We start from the raw sequence: 13,511 nt of genomic DNA on the forward strand, positions 1-13,511 counted from the left end.
ATTTTTTAAATTAATATTTTTGCATAAATACTTTTATATTCCATTTTCTTTTACTGAAAAAACATTGAATTGCCGCACAGGTAAATTCCGGAAATAAAAAAAAATTATGTCGGAAATAAGAACAACAAATGTCGAAATGAAATTTAAAAATGTTATGCATATTTCCGGAAATTAAATGAAATGCAGCGCCCGAAAACGGTCGGTTTTTAGGCCGAGGCAGGCTGCTGACAGATAAGTTTGGTACAGGGATTTCACCAACCTAGTTTAAAGTCAGCATTACTTTCATGTTATGGTCGCTATATTCATCTTTTCACAAATATAACCTAACATTGGATTCATTTTAAGCGATGTGTTTTATTCTAATTTTTAGGCTTTTAATTTTGTTAATTTTTATACTGAATTTGACTAGATGGGATGTTCTGCCTACCTGGCCCTGGAATCATGAAACAGACTTAGACTTAAGTCAAAATTTCAATTATCTATAAAATCTTTAAAACTTGTTAAAGGAAACTCATAATTTGCATGCAACAGCAGGCTGATGATACAAAATCGGAAAGCATTTTCATTTTGGGCTGCATGACCTCTAAAAAATTTCAGCATCTAACTAAAGGCATTTTTTGACTTAAGCTTAAGATGCTTCATGATCCCGGGGCCTGATCACTATAATACGGCTCACTTTCCCGACGGTTTCTAGACACCAGATTTCCAGGATTTTTGTTTTATGCCCTATTCATGGTTTTGTACTTGTAGTTATTTATGGATGTGGATTTTAGAAAGAAGATAACTGAAATCGTGTATCAAAATGTACATATATACATGGGATGATAGATTTATTTCTATTATTCTTGAAAAGGGGGAAATTTGAAACCGAAATATAAATATAGAGATACTGATAAATCCCGTAAAACAACTTCCCAGTTCAAAAAATGTTCAAACTCTGAGGTGGGGTCAATATTCAACAGGGTCCATTTTCAACTCGTTGAAGTCGGGGATAAGAAAAAAATATCAAGCTGTTGAAAAATGACCCCGGGTATGAATTCAACGACTTTTGGTCTCAATTTTCAACGTTGAAAAAACACCCTTGTTCAATATTCAACGTTGAAAAATGACCCCTGGGTCAATTTTCAACTGGGGTCAATATTCAACGTTACACCGTCAGTGAAACCCAAAACTTAAAAAAACTGGTCACATGATCTACTTTTAATCGCCGATATATGGCTGAAATATTGCCGATTCGGCGTAAAACATTAATCAATCAATAAATCAATCTTAAAGTAGGAACAATTAAACAAACACTTGAACTCATCATGTCTGTGCCTGTCTCCATGAAAAGTCACGAGATTATTGCTGTGAAACAAATGAAGTTAACAAACATTATTTAAGGTCAAGATCTAGTAAATAACTTTAGACTAATTTTTGGGTGCTAGATCCATTATGACGTCATAGTCAATTTCAACTTTCTTTTTCCCGTATTTTACCGGTTTAGCAGAATTATGAAGAAAATACGGTATTTTCATGACATTCATTTTGAAATAATATGAAAAGTAAACCGGATACCTATATTAAATTTGATATTGATTTAAAGAAGAGGCCATGAACATACTAATTACCGTTTTCTTAGAGACTGTAGGCAATCTGGGTACATTTCCTTTGTCGAATATGAAAAATACTCCCAAATTCATGACTGGTTTTCTTATTTTTTCGTTGAAAAAGACAGTTTGAAATACAGTTTTTCATCTTGTTTACCTACAAATTATAGCCCGAAACACCTTATTTGACCAAGCTAAAGTTGTATAGGATCAGTAAAGGAATTTATTTCTCAAGTTTGATAAATCTGTAGGCACCTTTCATTTACTAGATCTTGACCTTAAGATCAAAAGTTACGAAACAAAACTAACTAGGAACAGAGTAAACACGGACCTCCAAAACATCAGGCCGATCGGTCACACCCGCTAATACTCCTTGTTATCATCGGGAAATAACTGAAAAAATTTCGTCAATTCAATGCTTTAATAATGGAATAAGTTGTCAAATGATCAAGACAGGGAGCACACGGCGGGTGTGACCGGTCAGCAGGGGATTCTCACTCCCTCATGACATCTGATCCCACCTCTGATGTTCTGGACGTCCGTGTTTGCTCTGCTCCTATTTTGTATTGTTTCATGGACTTTGATATTGAATGTTCTTCGTTTACTTCATATCCTTGATTGTAAATTATTTTGGCTCGGCCAAGTGTTTCCCTCCATCCTATCCATCCATCCCTTTCCGGCGACCGAAATTCCTCCAACTTATTATCATCGATCTTCGAATTTGCTTATTGTGTCTTATTAGCATTGATTATCAATTTTCTCGAATAAAAATATTCCTAAACAACAATCTGTTCACTATTACTGATCACAAATGACCTTTCACAAAATATTCCATTAGAAATAAAATTCTTATCTTGATGAATTCGAAGCGTAACCGCCGTTCAAGCTGATTTACACTTTACGTCATTTTTCAAAATCTGCGACAGACGGTTAGTGCAATAATTTATTTCCGAAAATATTCAATTGTCTGTCACAAATGTATATACAGGTATATGGGCAGCGGAAAAGGCAAAAATTACAATAATAAGAAAACAAACAATTATTTTATTTCAATGACCATAATAACTGAACAAATGATATACAATGCATACTCAATAGACCTTTTCGCAGAACAAATATACATAAAAGCAAAACCAACGAACACGTACGTAACAAACATACATGAATGCAAAACCGACGACCATCTTTGCAGTACAAACGTACATAAAAACACGACAAACGAAAAGAACTTAACCAATGTGCACGCGGTAAATGTAGTCTTCCCGACTCTGGGTGGTCCCGTTTTTAGCTCACCTGAGCCGAAGGGTCAAGTGAGCTTTTCTGATTAAAATTTGTCCGTCGTCTGTCGTTGTCGTCGTTGTCGTTGTTGTCGTAAACTTTTCACATTTTCATCTTCTTCTCAAGAACCACTGGGCCGATTTCAACCAAACTTGGCACAAAGTATCCTTGGGTGAAGGGGATTCAAGTTTGTTCAAATGAAGGGCCACGCCATTTTTTCCAAGTGGAGATAATCATAAATTTGTAAAAAATTAATTGCATTTTTAAAAAATCTTCTTCTCCAAAACCGATGGGCCAGGAAAGATGAAACTCATGTGGAAGCATCCTCAGGTAGTGTAGATTCAAGTTTGTTCAAATTATGACCCCCGGGGCAAGAGTGGGGCCAAAATGGCCGACCCAAGTTTTACATAGGAATATATAGGAACTTTTTTTAAAAATTTTCTTCTCAAAAACCACTAGGACAGGAAAGATGAAACTCATGTAGAAGCATTCTCAGGTAGTGTAGATTCAAGTTTGTTCAAATCATGACCCCCAGGGCAAGGGCGGGGCCAAAATGGCCAACCCAAGTTTTACATAGGAATATATAGGAAAAATCTTTAAAAATCTTCTTCTCCAGAACCACTGGGCCAGGAAAGATGAAACTCATGTGGAGTCATTCTCAGGTAGTGTAAAATCAAGTTTGTTCAAATCATGACCCCCAGGGCAAGGGCGGGGCCAAAATGGCCAACCCAAGTTTTACATAGGAATATATAGGAAAAATCTTTTAAAATCTTCTTCTCCAGAACCACTGGGCCAGGAAAAATGAAACTCATGTGCAATCATCCTCAGATAGTGTAGATTCAAGTGTGTTCAAATCATGACCCCCGGGGTAAGGGTGGGGCCGGAATGGCCGACCCTAGTTTTACATAGGAATATATAGGAAAAATTTTTTTTTAATCTTCTTCTCAAAAACCACTACGACAGGAAAGATTGCCAACCCAAGTTTTACATAGGAATATATAGGGAAAATCTTTAAAAATCTTCTTCTCCAGAACCACTGGGCCAATGGCCGACCCTAGTTTTACATAGGAATATATAGGAAAATTTTTTTGAAATCTTCTTCTCAGAAACCACTACCACAGGAAAGATGAAACTCATGTCTAATCATCCTAAGGTAGTGTAGATTCAAGATTGTTCAAATCATGACCCCCGTGGCTAGGGTGAGGCCAAAATGACTGACCCAAGTTTTACATAGGGATATATAGGGAAACCTTTTAAAATCTTCTTTTCAAGTACTTCAAAGCTATGATGAGTGATATTTATATGGAATCATCCTCACACACACGCAATTTTCGAGTTTGGGCTATATCATTTAAATTTCCTTTTTGTTTTTGCTTGTTAAGTTTTTAAAACTTTTTTTTCAGCTAGATTGAATTTTTTTCTTTAGTTACCCCCTACTTTTAAAAACGATGCTACGTCAATGTATAACAATGCAGTACTTTCAATTTGCATTATTTTACCGTAAGTACAATGTTAGATTTAGCTATTTTTATGAAGATTTTGATAAAAATCTTTTTTGAAATCAAAGCATTTTGATGTTATGAATTTTTATAGAATTTAATTGTTTATTTTTTATTTACACCACCAATTTTCAGTTTTTCACTGAAATACTCATTCAATCTTTTTGAGAAGAAATATCTTCTCAATATCAATACCTTAAATATCTTTAAAGATACATGGACACAGATTTGAAGTTAATTTATTTCGTCTTAAAGTTATTGAAACAAAATTGCCTCTTTTGCTAAGTATTAAAAATAAAATTAAAATTTGTGAAAGTGCAAAGATGTGTCTATCAAACCCGTCTAAAAATTTGAAGTTTCAATATCTTTTAGATAAAATAAGTTTTTTAATATATTTTTTGTGTGAAATGCTATTAAAATAATAAGTCGTAATATTATACAGAAAATATTAACTTCAAATCTGTGCCCATGCACCTTTACTATTTACGACACTTACGTCTCTCTGTATCGATGTCCGTTTTTTGGTTTTCATATTTATAACGGAGTACTACATTTACCGCTTTTTGAAGGTGATACAGCTGATTCAGAAATAAACACCCAAATTTGTTTAAGTTTTTACATAATATTGAATTCATTTAAAAAGAAAATGTGCCTGAGAAGTTTGAAGAGTTCCTGTGCACCGACAAAAAAGAAATTAAAAAAATATTCGATACCGTCGGGAACCGGGAGTCGAGAAGGCTAGATTTACAACGTGCACGTTGGTTATGTTTTTTTTCGTTTGTCGTGTTTTTATGTACGTGTGTACTACAAAGATGGTCATTGGCTTTGCATTCATATATGTTTGTTACGTACGTTTTTTATGTTTTAATGTATACTTGTTCCGCGAAAAGGTCTGTTGATTATGCATTGTATATCATTTGTTCAGTTTTTATATTCATTGAAATGAATTAATTGTTTGTTTTCTCATTATGGTAATTTTTGCCCTTTCCGCTGCCCATACAGGTAATAAATAACAAATTTATAAACTTCTATGGAAATTGAACTGAAGTGGGTCAATACCTGATCAAATCTTCTAAGAAGACATTCGGCTCTCACAGGATTTGATCACGTGACCGACCCAATCAATTTCCATAATTTATAAACTTGTTATTTATTTCTTAAAATAAAAGCTCCGTTATTTGAATGTTAGATAATGACATATTGCTTGGTGACTTTGCAAACTGGTGTTGATAAAGAAGCCGATCAATAGACAACTAAAAATCTGATTTAATTTAATTTTTCAGATGAATTAAAGAAACTACAGCATGTCATCCCTCAGAATATTAAGGGTGTGTACAAATCTAGTATTTTGTTGTTTCATATGTTTGATAAATTGAATTTAAAAATATTTAAAATTTATATTTATTACATCTTGCATTTTAATTTCTGTCAAAAATTGTCATCTTCGTCTCCATATGAGTGAAAAATTCTCGAGTGGGACATTAAATAATATACACATATTTTCATATCATCTACACTTTTTTGCGTTTCATATTTCGGTGCTTGAATGATAGCTATTTAACAACAACTAAATCGTATGACAATCTGGATTACTAATGCTTTTCCATGGTAAACTTTTCTTATCAATAATCAAGAGAAGTAGTTTTGGAATTCAACATCATCCGCATATGGCAGCTTTTGTCTCCTAATGATTCCATTCGTAAAAACCATTAAGCACCGAGTACGATTGATTTTAAAATCTAGGCAAGCCACTTATAAAGACGTTGGGATTCACGGTTTACAACAATCAACAATTTCCTTATTAACAAAAGGTTAAGATAACGAACAAAAATTAATCGTATAATTCTAGTAAACAAAAAGAATAATGAACAGTTAATTTAGAATAGGAGGTGAACAAAATTATGTTATTTAAAAATTATACATCAAATAAATTTCATCAATACCCAGGTTGTAATTTGACATAAATCCATAGAATTACATCATTATAAACATTAAGCTGCAAATACACGTGTAAATTGAACAGTGAGAACATCTCTCTCTCTCTCTCTCTCTCTCTCTCTCTCTCTCTCTCTCCTATTATGTTTTGTTAAAATGCATGTATGTACTTTTGATTTGTGTAAAAGGACATTTTTTAATAAACCCATTAGAGTACAGTGACCATGAATGTCCGTGACCTTTTCGTCTACTTGAACGTATCTGTTTGCTTTTTCTTCACTGGTATCATTCAAGCTTGGTATAATAAATTTCAGATCTTCATGAAATACAATTACTACAATGGAGAGAAGAAGATGAGGTTTACAGTGAAAGTCACACTTTCCAGGAAATGCTAAACAAAGTCCGGGGACAACCTTATATGACATTTGTTGGAGTCCCAGGATCCGGGAAATCAGCAACGATTCATCACATAGCCCTGATACTCCAGGAGAAAGGTTACGAAATTGTACCAATAATTGATATTAGGAAAATTGAAGATTATTTTGATTCAAATAATCCTCAGGTATTTGTTATCGATGATGTGGTAGGTGTGTTGGGTCTTCAAAAACAAAAGTTGGAGACTTTAGTTGACTATGAAAAAATTATTTCAGATCCTTCCAGACACACAAAGGTACTGATGTCATGCAGAGAAGTAGTGTTTAATGAATGTTACAAGTCATTTTTCTCAAATAAGGAAAATGTAATCAAAATGTTAAGTTCAGAAAATGCATTGAATGATGATGACAAAAAAGCCATTCTTCAGAAGCACGGCTTGGATAAAGATTTATTGTCCCCTACATTACTGAGAGAAGCATCGGCGATGTTTCCTCTATTGTGTAAACTCTACTCAAAAGAGGAGAAATTTAGAAACGATGTTGAAAGATTTTTTACCTGTCCAGCTGGATACATTTTAGAGGAATTCGATAAAATGAAGGAACAAAATAGATTACAATATGCTACGTTGATATTATGCCTGTTAAATGACAATAAATTATCAACAGAAATATTAAAAGACACAGGGAATAAGGTTTTCTGTGAAATTAAATCAAAAGCATTAGAAAATTGTAAAGTTAAGAGTAATACCGACGCTTTTGAATTTGTTGATGCATTGTCAGTAATGGAGGGGACATACACAAAACTCTGTGGTTCTGAGTATACCTTTATTCATGACTCCATGTTTGAAATCATTGCCCATCATTTCGGCTCTCAGTTCCCAAATATCATGTTACAATTTATGAGTAGCAGTTATATTGCTAACTATGTAAAACTTCAAAAAGATGAAATGCTTAAATTAGAGAATGAAAATAAGCATGTGAGGGAAACTATTGTAGTCAATAGTGGGGGTAAAAATGAAATAAACACTGCTTGTGACAGTTTAAGAAACGGGAAGAAAGAGGCTTTGAGTGCTGAAAATAGTGATAGAATGGAGTCATTTGATCTCTGTATAAGGATAGGGGAGGATCAGTACTCTATGTTAGCAGAGCGTTTGTACAGGGATATAGAAAATATGGAGCTGTATGATGTTTTTATGAACAATATTTTGAAACACCCAAATGTTTGTCAGGCTTTTATTGAGGTGTTAAAGACAAAGTCCTACATAGAATTAAAGTCTTTATTTCTGTCAGTACAGAAAGATGTGTCGAAGGTAGTGAGTAAAGGAGAGCGTGTGAGGGAGGAGAGTGTGGAGAGGAGCAGGGAGTGGGACAGACAAGAGGTGTTGGTGAATGAGGAGTATGATGGTAAAGAAAAAACATACTGTGTGAGGGTTATCAGTTGGGTGGTTTACTACGGACACAATCAGATCCTACAATATATTTTAAAACAAACTGAATTACACAAAGAGACGCAGACTGAACTTTTTTTGAATTTTTTTAATCAGGATTTCATTTATTCAACAAAAGATGGGGAAAAGAACATTGAAGCAAACAATAAAGTGGATAAATTACGGTCATTTACATACCTGGACATTGATGGGTCTATTTCTGAACAGCAGCGCTTACTTCTGCTGAGTTGTTACAATGGGACAGTAGAAACTGTGAGAATATTTATTAAATATCTAAAAAGAAATACAATTTACACGACCTATCCAGATATAGATTTAAAGTTTGTGTTAGGTGACACAGCACTTCAAGCTGCTTGTATTGATGGACTTCTGAGTGTAGTGAAAGAGCTGATAGAGGCAGGGGCTGATCTTAATTCAGAAAGTAAATTTGAATTTGATACTCCACTGACAGCAGCATGTAAAGGTGGATATATGAATATTGTGAAGGAGTTGCTCGGAGCAGGGGCTGATATTAATCATCAAGGTTTTTCTAGTACACCACTGACAGCAGCATGTAAGAATGGATATATACGTTTAGTGAAGGAGCTGGTGAGGACAGGGGCTGATGTTAACATTCAAAGTCGTTGTATTGAAGATACACCAATGACAGCAGCATGTAAGGGTGGATATATAAATATAGTGAAGGAACTGGTAAAGGCAGGGGCTGGTGTCAATTTTAAAAGTACTCATGTTAGTGATACTCCACTGAGATCAGCATGTAAGGGTGGATATATAAATATAGTGGAGGAACTGGTAAGGGTAGGGGCTGATGTCAATCTACAAGGTAAGTATGATACACCACTTACAGCAGCGGTTAAATATGGACATATTAGTATAGTGAAGAATTTACTCCAAAAAGGGGTTAATGTTAATCAATGTGTTGTCAACTACTCTACAGGGGTTTCTGATACACCGCTGACAGTAGCATGCAATGGTGGATATAAAACTATAGTGAAGGAGTTGCTCGGGGCAGGGGCTGATGTAAATCAACAAGATGCTGATGATACACCACTATCAGCAGCGATTAAGGGGGGATGTATGAGTGTTGTGAAACAGCTGCTCAAGGCAGGGGCTGGTGTCAATCTGCGAGGTAAATCTAATAATTCACCACTGATATTTGCGTGTAATGATGGTAATATGAATGTAGTGAAGAAGTTGCTTGAATCAGGGGCTGATGTTAATCTAATAGGAAGGGATTGTACAGCACTGACGGCTGCATGTTGGGGTGGACATATAAATTTGGTGAAAAAACTCTTGGAGGCAGGGTCTTATGTCAATCCACAAAATACAAAAGCAATGCCTCTAAATGCAGCAATTGAGGGTGGAAATATGAGTATAGTGAAGGACTTGCTAAGAGCGGGAGCTGATGTCAATCCACAAGATACGTATGATTATACACCACTGACAACAGCATGTAGAATTGGACAAAGCAGTTTTGTAAAGGAGTTGCTAGATGCAGGGGCTGACGTTAATCTAGTAAGTAAACATGAAACACCACTGATAGCAGCATGTTTTGGTGGAAATTTGAGTATTGTTATGGAGCTGTTAAAGGCTGGAGCTGATGCCAATTTACAAGTTAGCGCATATACATCACTGACAGCAGCATGTTGCAGTGGACATGAAAATGTAGTAGAAGAGCTGCTAAAAGCAGGGGCTGATGTCAATTTACACGGTAAATATTATGAACTAATGAAAAGGACAGTATGCAGTGATGGAACGATGTCGGGGGTGTCCTGTTTTGAAGTTTTTACACCACTGACACTAGCATGTGATAGTGGATATCTGAATGTAGTTAAAACGCTTCTTAAGGCAAGAGCTGATATTAATCCTTTCGGTGAATATTTAACACCGTTAACAGCAGCAATTAAGAGTGAACATTTTAGTGTAGTGAAGGAGTTGCTTAAGGCAGGAGCTGATGTCAGTCTACAAGATGAGATTGATACACCACTGACTGCAGCATGCCGTCATGGACATGTGAGTGTAGTTAAAGAGTTACTACAGAAAGGGGCTGATGTCAATCTACAAGGTAAATATGCTACACCTCTAACAGCAGCATGTATAAAGGGACATACAAATATCGTTATAGAGCTGCTGAAGGCAGGGGCTGATGTCAATCTTCAAGAAAAATATTATACACCACTGACAGCAGCATGTAAGAATGGATTTATGAATATCGCCAAAAAGCTCCTAGAGGCAGGGAGTGATGTCAATATCCAGGATAAGGGAGGAAATACCCCTCTCAATAACGCGTTGATATGCATTAATAAAACTTACATTCCTGTTATAATACAAATGTTTAATTATTATGGTGCAGACTTAACTATTAATAATAACATAGGTATATCAGCATTCTATATTGCTTTAATTAGAAAGAAAATTGGTTCTGTCAAACAATTATTAGGAACCAAGAATGAAAGTCAGTTAGACAGACTGAAGTTACATTTGTTCGAGTGTTTGGTAAGCATAAGAAACAGTGATGTGATGACTGATAGTAAGGATGACGTGGTGGTGACACGGAGACAAGTGTGGCGTATGAAGAAATGGGGAGATTTATATGAGGCAATCATAGGAAGTGATTGTAAGGGTTTAAAGCATCTTGTATATTTGGGTCTGGATGTCAATCAGTGGATAGAGCTGTATGATAGTAATGAGTCTGACGTAAGACCTCTGCTGTTTACACTGATTGATGAGTATGATTTTGACAAAAGATTGGTGGATAAGGTAAGGTTCCTCCTGGAGGCGGGGTTGGATGTCAATGTCAGGGTGAGGTACAGAGAGTATGATTCTGTGTTAGACAGAGAGGGGGTGTCTGTTCTAGAGAGGATACGACGACTGGTGAGAAAGTTTAGAAAGGATAAGAGGAAAAGAGAAGTGTTTAAGTACACAAGAGTGATCAAGGAGTTGAAGAAACATGTAAGGCGATACTCTGTGTAGAAAATTTACAAAACTCCATATACTTCTAGTATAAAGTCTTAATTACTATGAACGTACACATTACCCTAACCCTAATGTAAAACTCTGAAGGGTATATTTTTGATAGGATTCAAATAACATATATCGGTGTATAAAACTGAGAACTATATACTACGACGTAATTGGGCTAAAATAATATATTCTGTTGATTCATGCTATTTGATTAGACTGGTAAACTTCAGTACACTAATATTAATAAACATGTATTTGAGTATTTAGATTTGTGAATGATATAGATTTATATTTGCTGTTTATCGTATTTTAATGTACATAAATATTTACATAAGAAATTTTAGTTTGCATGTTGTACATGTTGTTCAATGTTCATCCAATGTTTAACAAATTTTAATAAAATTAATCAATATAGTATAACCATTTGTTCAATTCTACTTGGCACTGGGTGAATACTTTGGTGTCACGTGTGTTTCCAATATTTACATTTGCAAATGTTTTCCTTTATATAACACTACTGAAAGCAAGCGTTTTTATGACTGTATAAAACAGGTACGGGGTAGAGAGGTCATAGATGCTCGTATGGATAAACGTTTGACGTAATTTCTCAGTGACGTCATAAAGGGTCGAAGCGTTACATACATGCGGTTTGGTTTGAAAAATAATGCATTTCACACGTTAAAAGTCACAATCAGGTAAATTTAAAGTATAAATAAGTCACAAATGTAAATATAAGTAATAAGGTATCATTTTTTTGTTTTATTGGGATGTAAAACGGGTTGGCACATGATCAAATCTTCCCTAAAGCCTGGGATTTGATCACGTGACCGAAATGTTTTACATCCAAATACTAGTAAAACTCAAAAAAAATGATACCTTATTTCTTAATCATTAATATCCCCGAAATCTTTATATACCAAAAAAATGAGATGGACCAATGAAATGCTTGTGTCATTTTTTCTAATTTTTTTTTTTTAATTAAGAATTAATTTTTTTTTCTAATTATTCGTATTTGAAAGTTTAAAATTTTATTTTAAACACTTTGTTTTATATATGTAAACTTTTGTATTATTCAAACCTTGAATTTGTTTTTTTTTTTTTTGTGTGTGTGTGTTTTTATGTGTTTTTTTGTTGCTGTTACTGTTATCTGCATTGAATATAAACGAGGGAAGTTCAAAAATTTTTACGGACATTGTCAATTTTTGATGCTTTTTATTTATCTCTTTTTTAAAATCAAAATAAGTACCTTATCAATGAAGCAAACTTGGCGACATATAAATCTTAAAAACATACCCCAAAAATCGAGTTCCTTGAAAAAGGTACCCCTAAAGTATTTATTCTGTATGGCCCAATATCCATACATCAAAAAATTTTCTTTCATCAAACATTTATTAGTATTTCGTTTACAACTAGTCTGGAATCATTTTTACACCAAGTTACATAGTTTCTATCTCTTTCCTTGATAGCACTAAGTCCAATAATTTGATAAGATTTTTACCAATACCTTGAACTGAGTATATCGACAAAATTATGAGGGGTCGCCCCCAACCCTTTCCCCCTCCCTGGGTCCTACAGCCATGCATAATTTCTAGTAATTGTTCTGACACATTTTTTTAATTATTAATATTCTGTTAAATTTAATAGTGATGTGCTATGAAGAGATCGAAGCATTTCCTTGAAGCCGTTTGATAAGGATATGGAGATAACGAACAGTATTCAATCTCAGAGTCCATAAAACAATACAAAATAGGAGCAGAGCAAACACGGACCTCCCGAAACATCAGAGGTGGGATTGGGTGCCATGGAGGAGTGAGCATCCCCTGCTGACCAGTCACATCCGGTATGTGCTCCATGTCAATATCATGAAATAAAACAAGAGACCCATGGGCCACATCGCTCACCTGAGAATCTTCTGTCATATTGTTCTTTACCAGATTTCCCCCTTGTAATACATATTGTGACCCCACCCTACCCCAATGATCATAATTTACACAATTTAAAATCTACACTACCCAGGGTGCTTCCACATAAGTTTCAGCTTTTCTGGTCCAGTGGTTCTTGAGAAGAAGATTTTCAAAGATTTTTCCTATATATTTCTATGTAAAATTTTGATTCCCCACTGTGGCCCCGCCCTATCCGCGGGGGTCATGATTTGAACAATTTAGAATCTACACTACCCAAGGGTGCTTCCACATAAGTTTCAGCGTTTCTGGTCCAGTGGTTCTTGAGAAGATTTTCAAAGAGTTTTCCTTTATATTTCTATGTAAAACTTTGATTCCCCATTGTGGCCCCGCCCTAACCCCGGGGGTCATGATTTGAACAATTTAGAATCTACACTATACCAGGATGCTTTCACATCAATTTCAGCTTTTCTGGCCCAGTGGTTATTGAGAAGAAGATTTTCAAAGATTTTTCCTATATATT

General features: G+C 34.9%; 2 protein-coding genes across 2 annotated transcripts in view; both read left to right on the forward strand.

Annotated features, from left to right (window-relative positions):
• Window positions 1–5,645: 5,645 nt before the first annotated feature.
• On the forward strand, window positions 5,646–11,301 carry LOC134238482 (uncharacterized). The gene is made up of 2 exons (XM_062720610.1): window positions 5,646–5,694; window positions 6,616–11,301. Exon 2 carries the CDS (start codon window positions 6,690–6,692, stop codon window positions 11,094–11,096), a length of 4,407 nt encoding a protein of 1,468 aa, XP_062576594.1. The 5' UTR covers window positions 5,646–5,694; window positions 6,616–6,689; the 3' UTR covers window positions 11,097–11,301.
• LOC134238456 (peptide methionine sulfoxide reductase MsrB-like) overlaps window positions 8,016–13,511 on the forward strand; it is a 110,161-nt gene continuing 104,665 nt past the window's right edge. The window contains exon 1 of the mRNA XM_062720583.1: window positions 8,016–8,027. The gene's annotated coding sequence lies outside the window, so the exon portion shown is untranslated. The remainder of the gene's footprint in view (window positions 8,028–13,511) is intronic.

The sequence above is a fragment of the Saccostrea cucullata genome, unplaced genomic scaffold (assembly GCF_032062105.1).
Source record: "Saccostrea cucullata isolate Sc308-1 unplaced genomic scaffold, CSIRO_AGI_Scuc_v1 ctg279, whole genome shotgun sequence".
Lineage (NCBI taxonomy): Eukaryota > Metazoa > Mollusca > Bivalvia > Ostreida > Ostreidae > Saccostrea > Saccostrea cuccullata.

What these genes read in the sequence shown, in the direction of transcription:
- LOC134238482 (XM_062720610.1), top strand. Translation starts at nt 6,690, where the DNA reads ATGCTAAACAAAGTCCGGGGACAACCTTATATGACATTTGTTGGAGTC.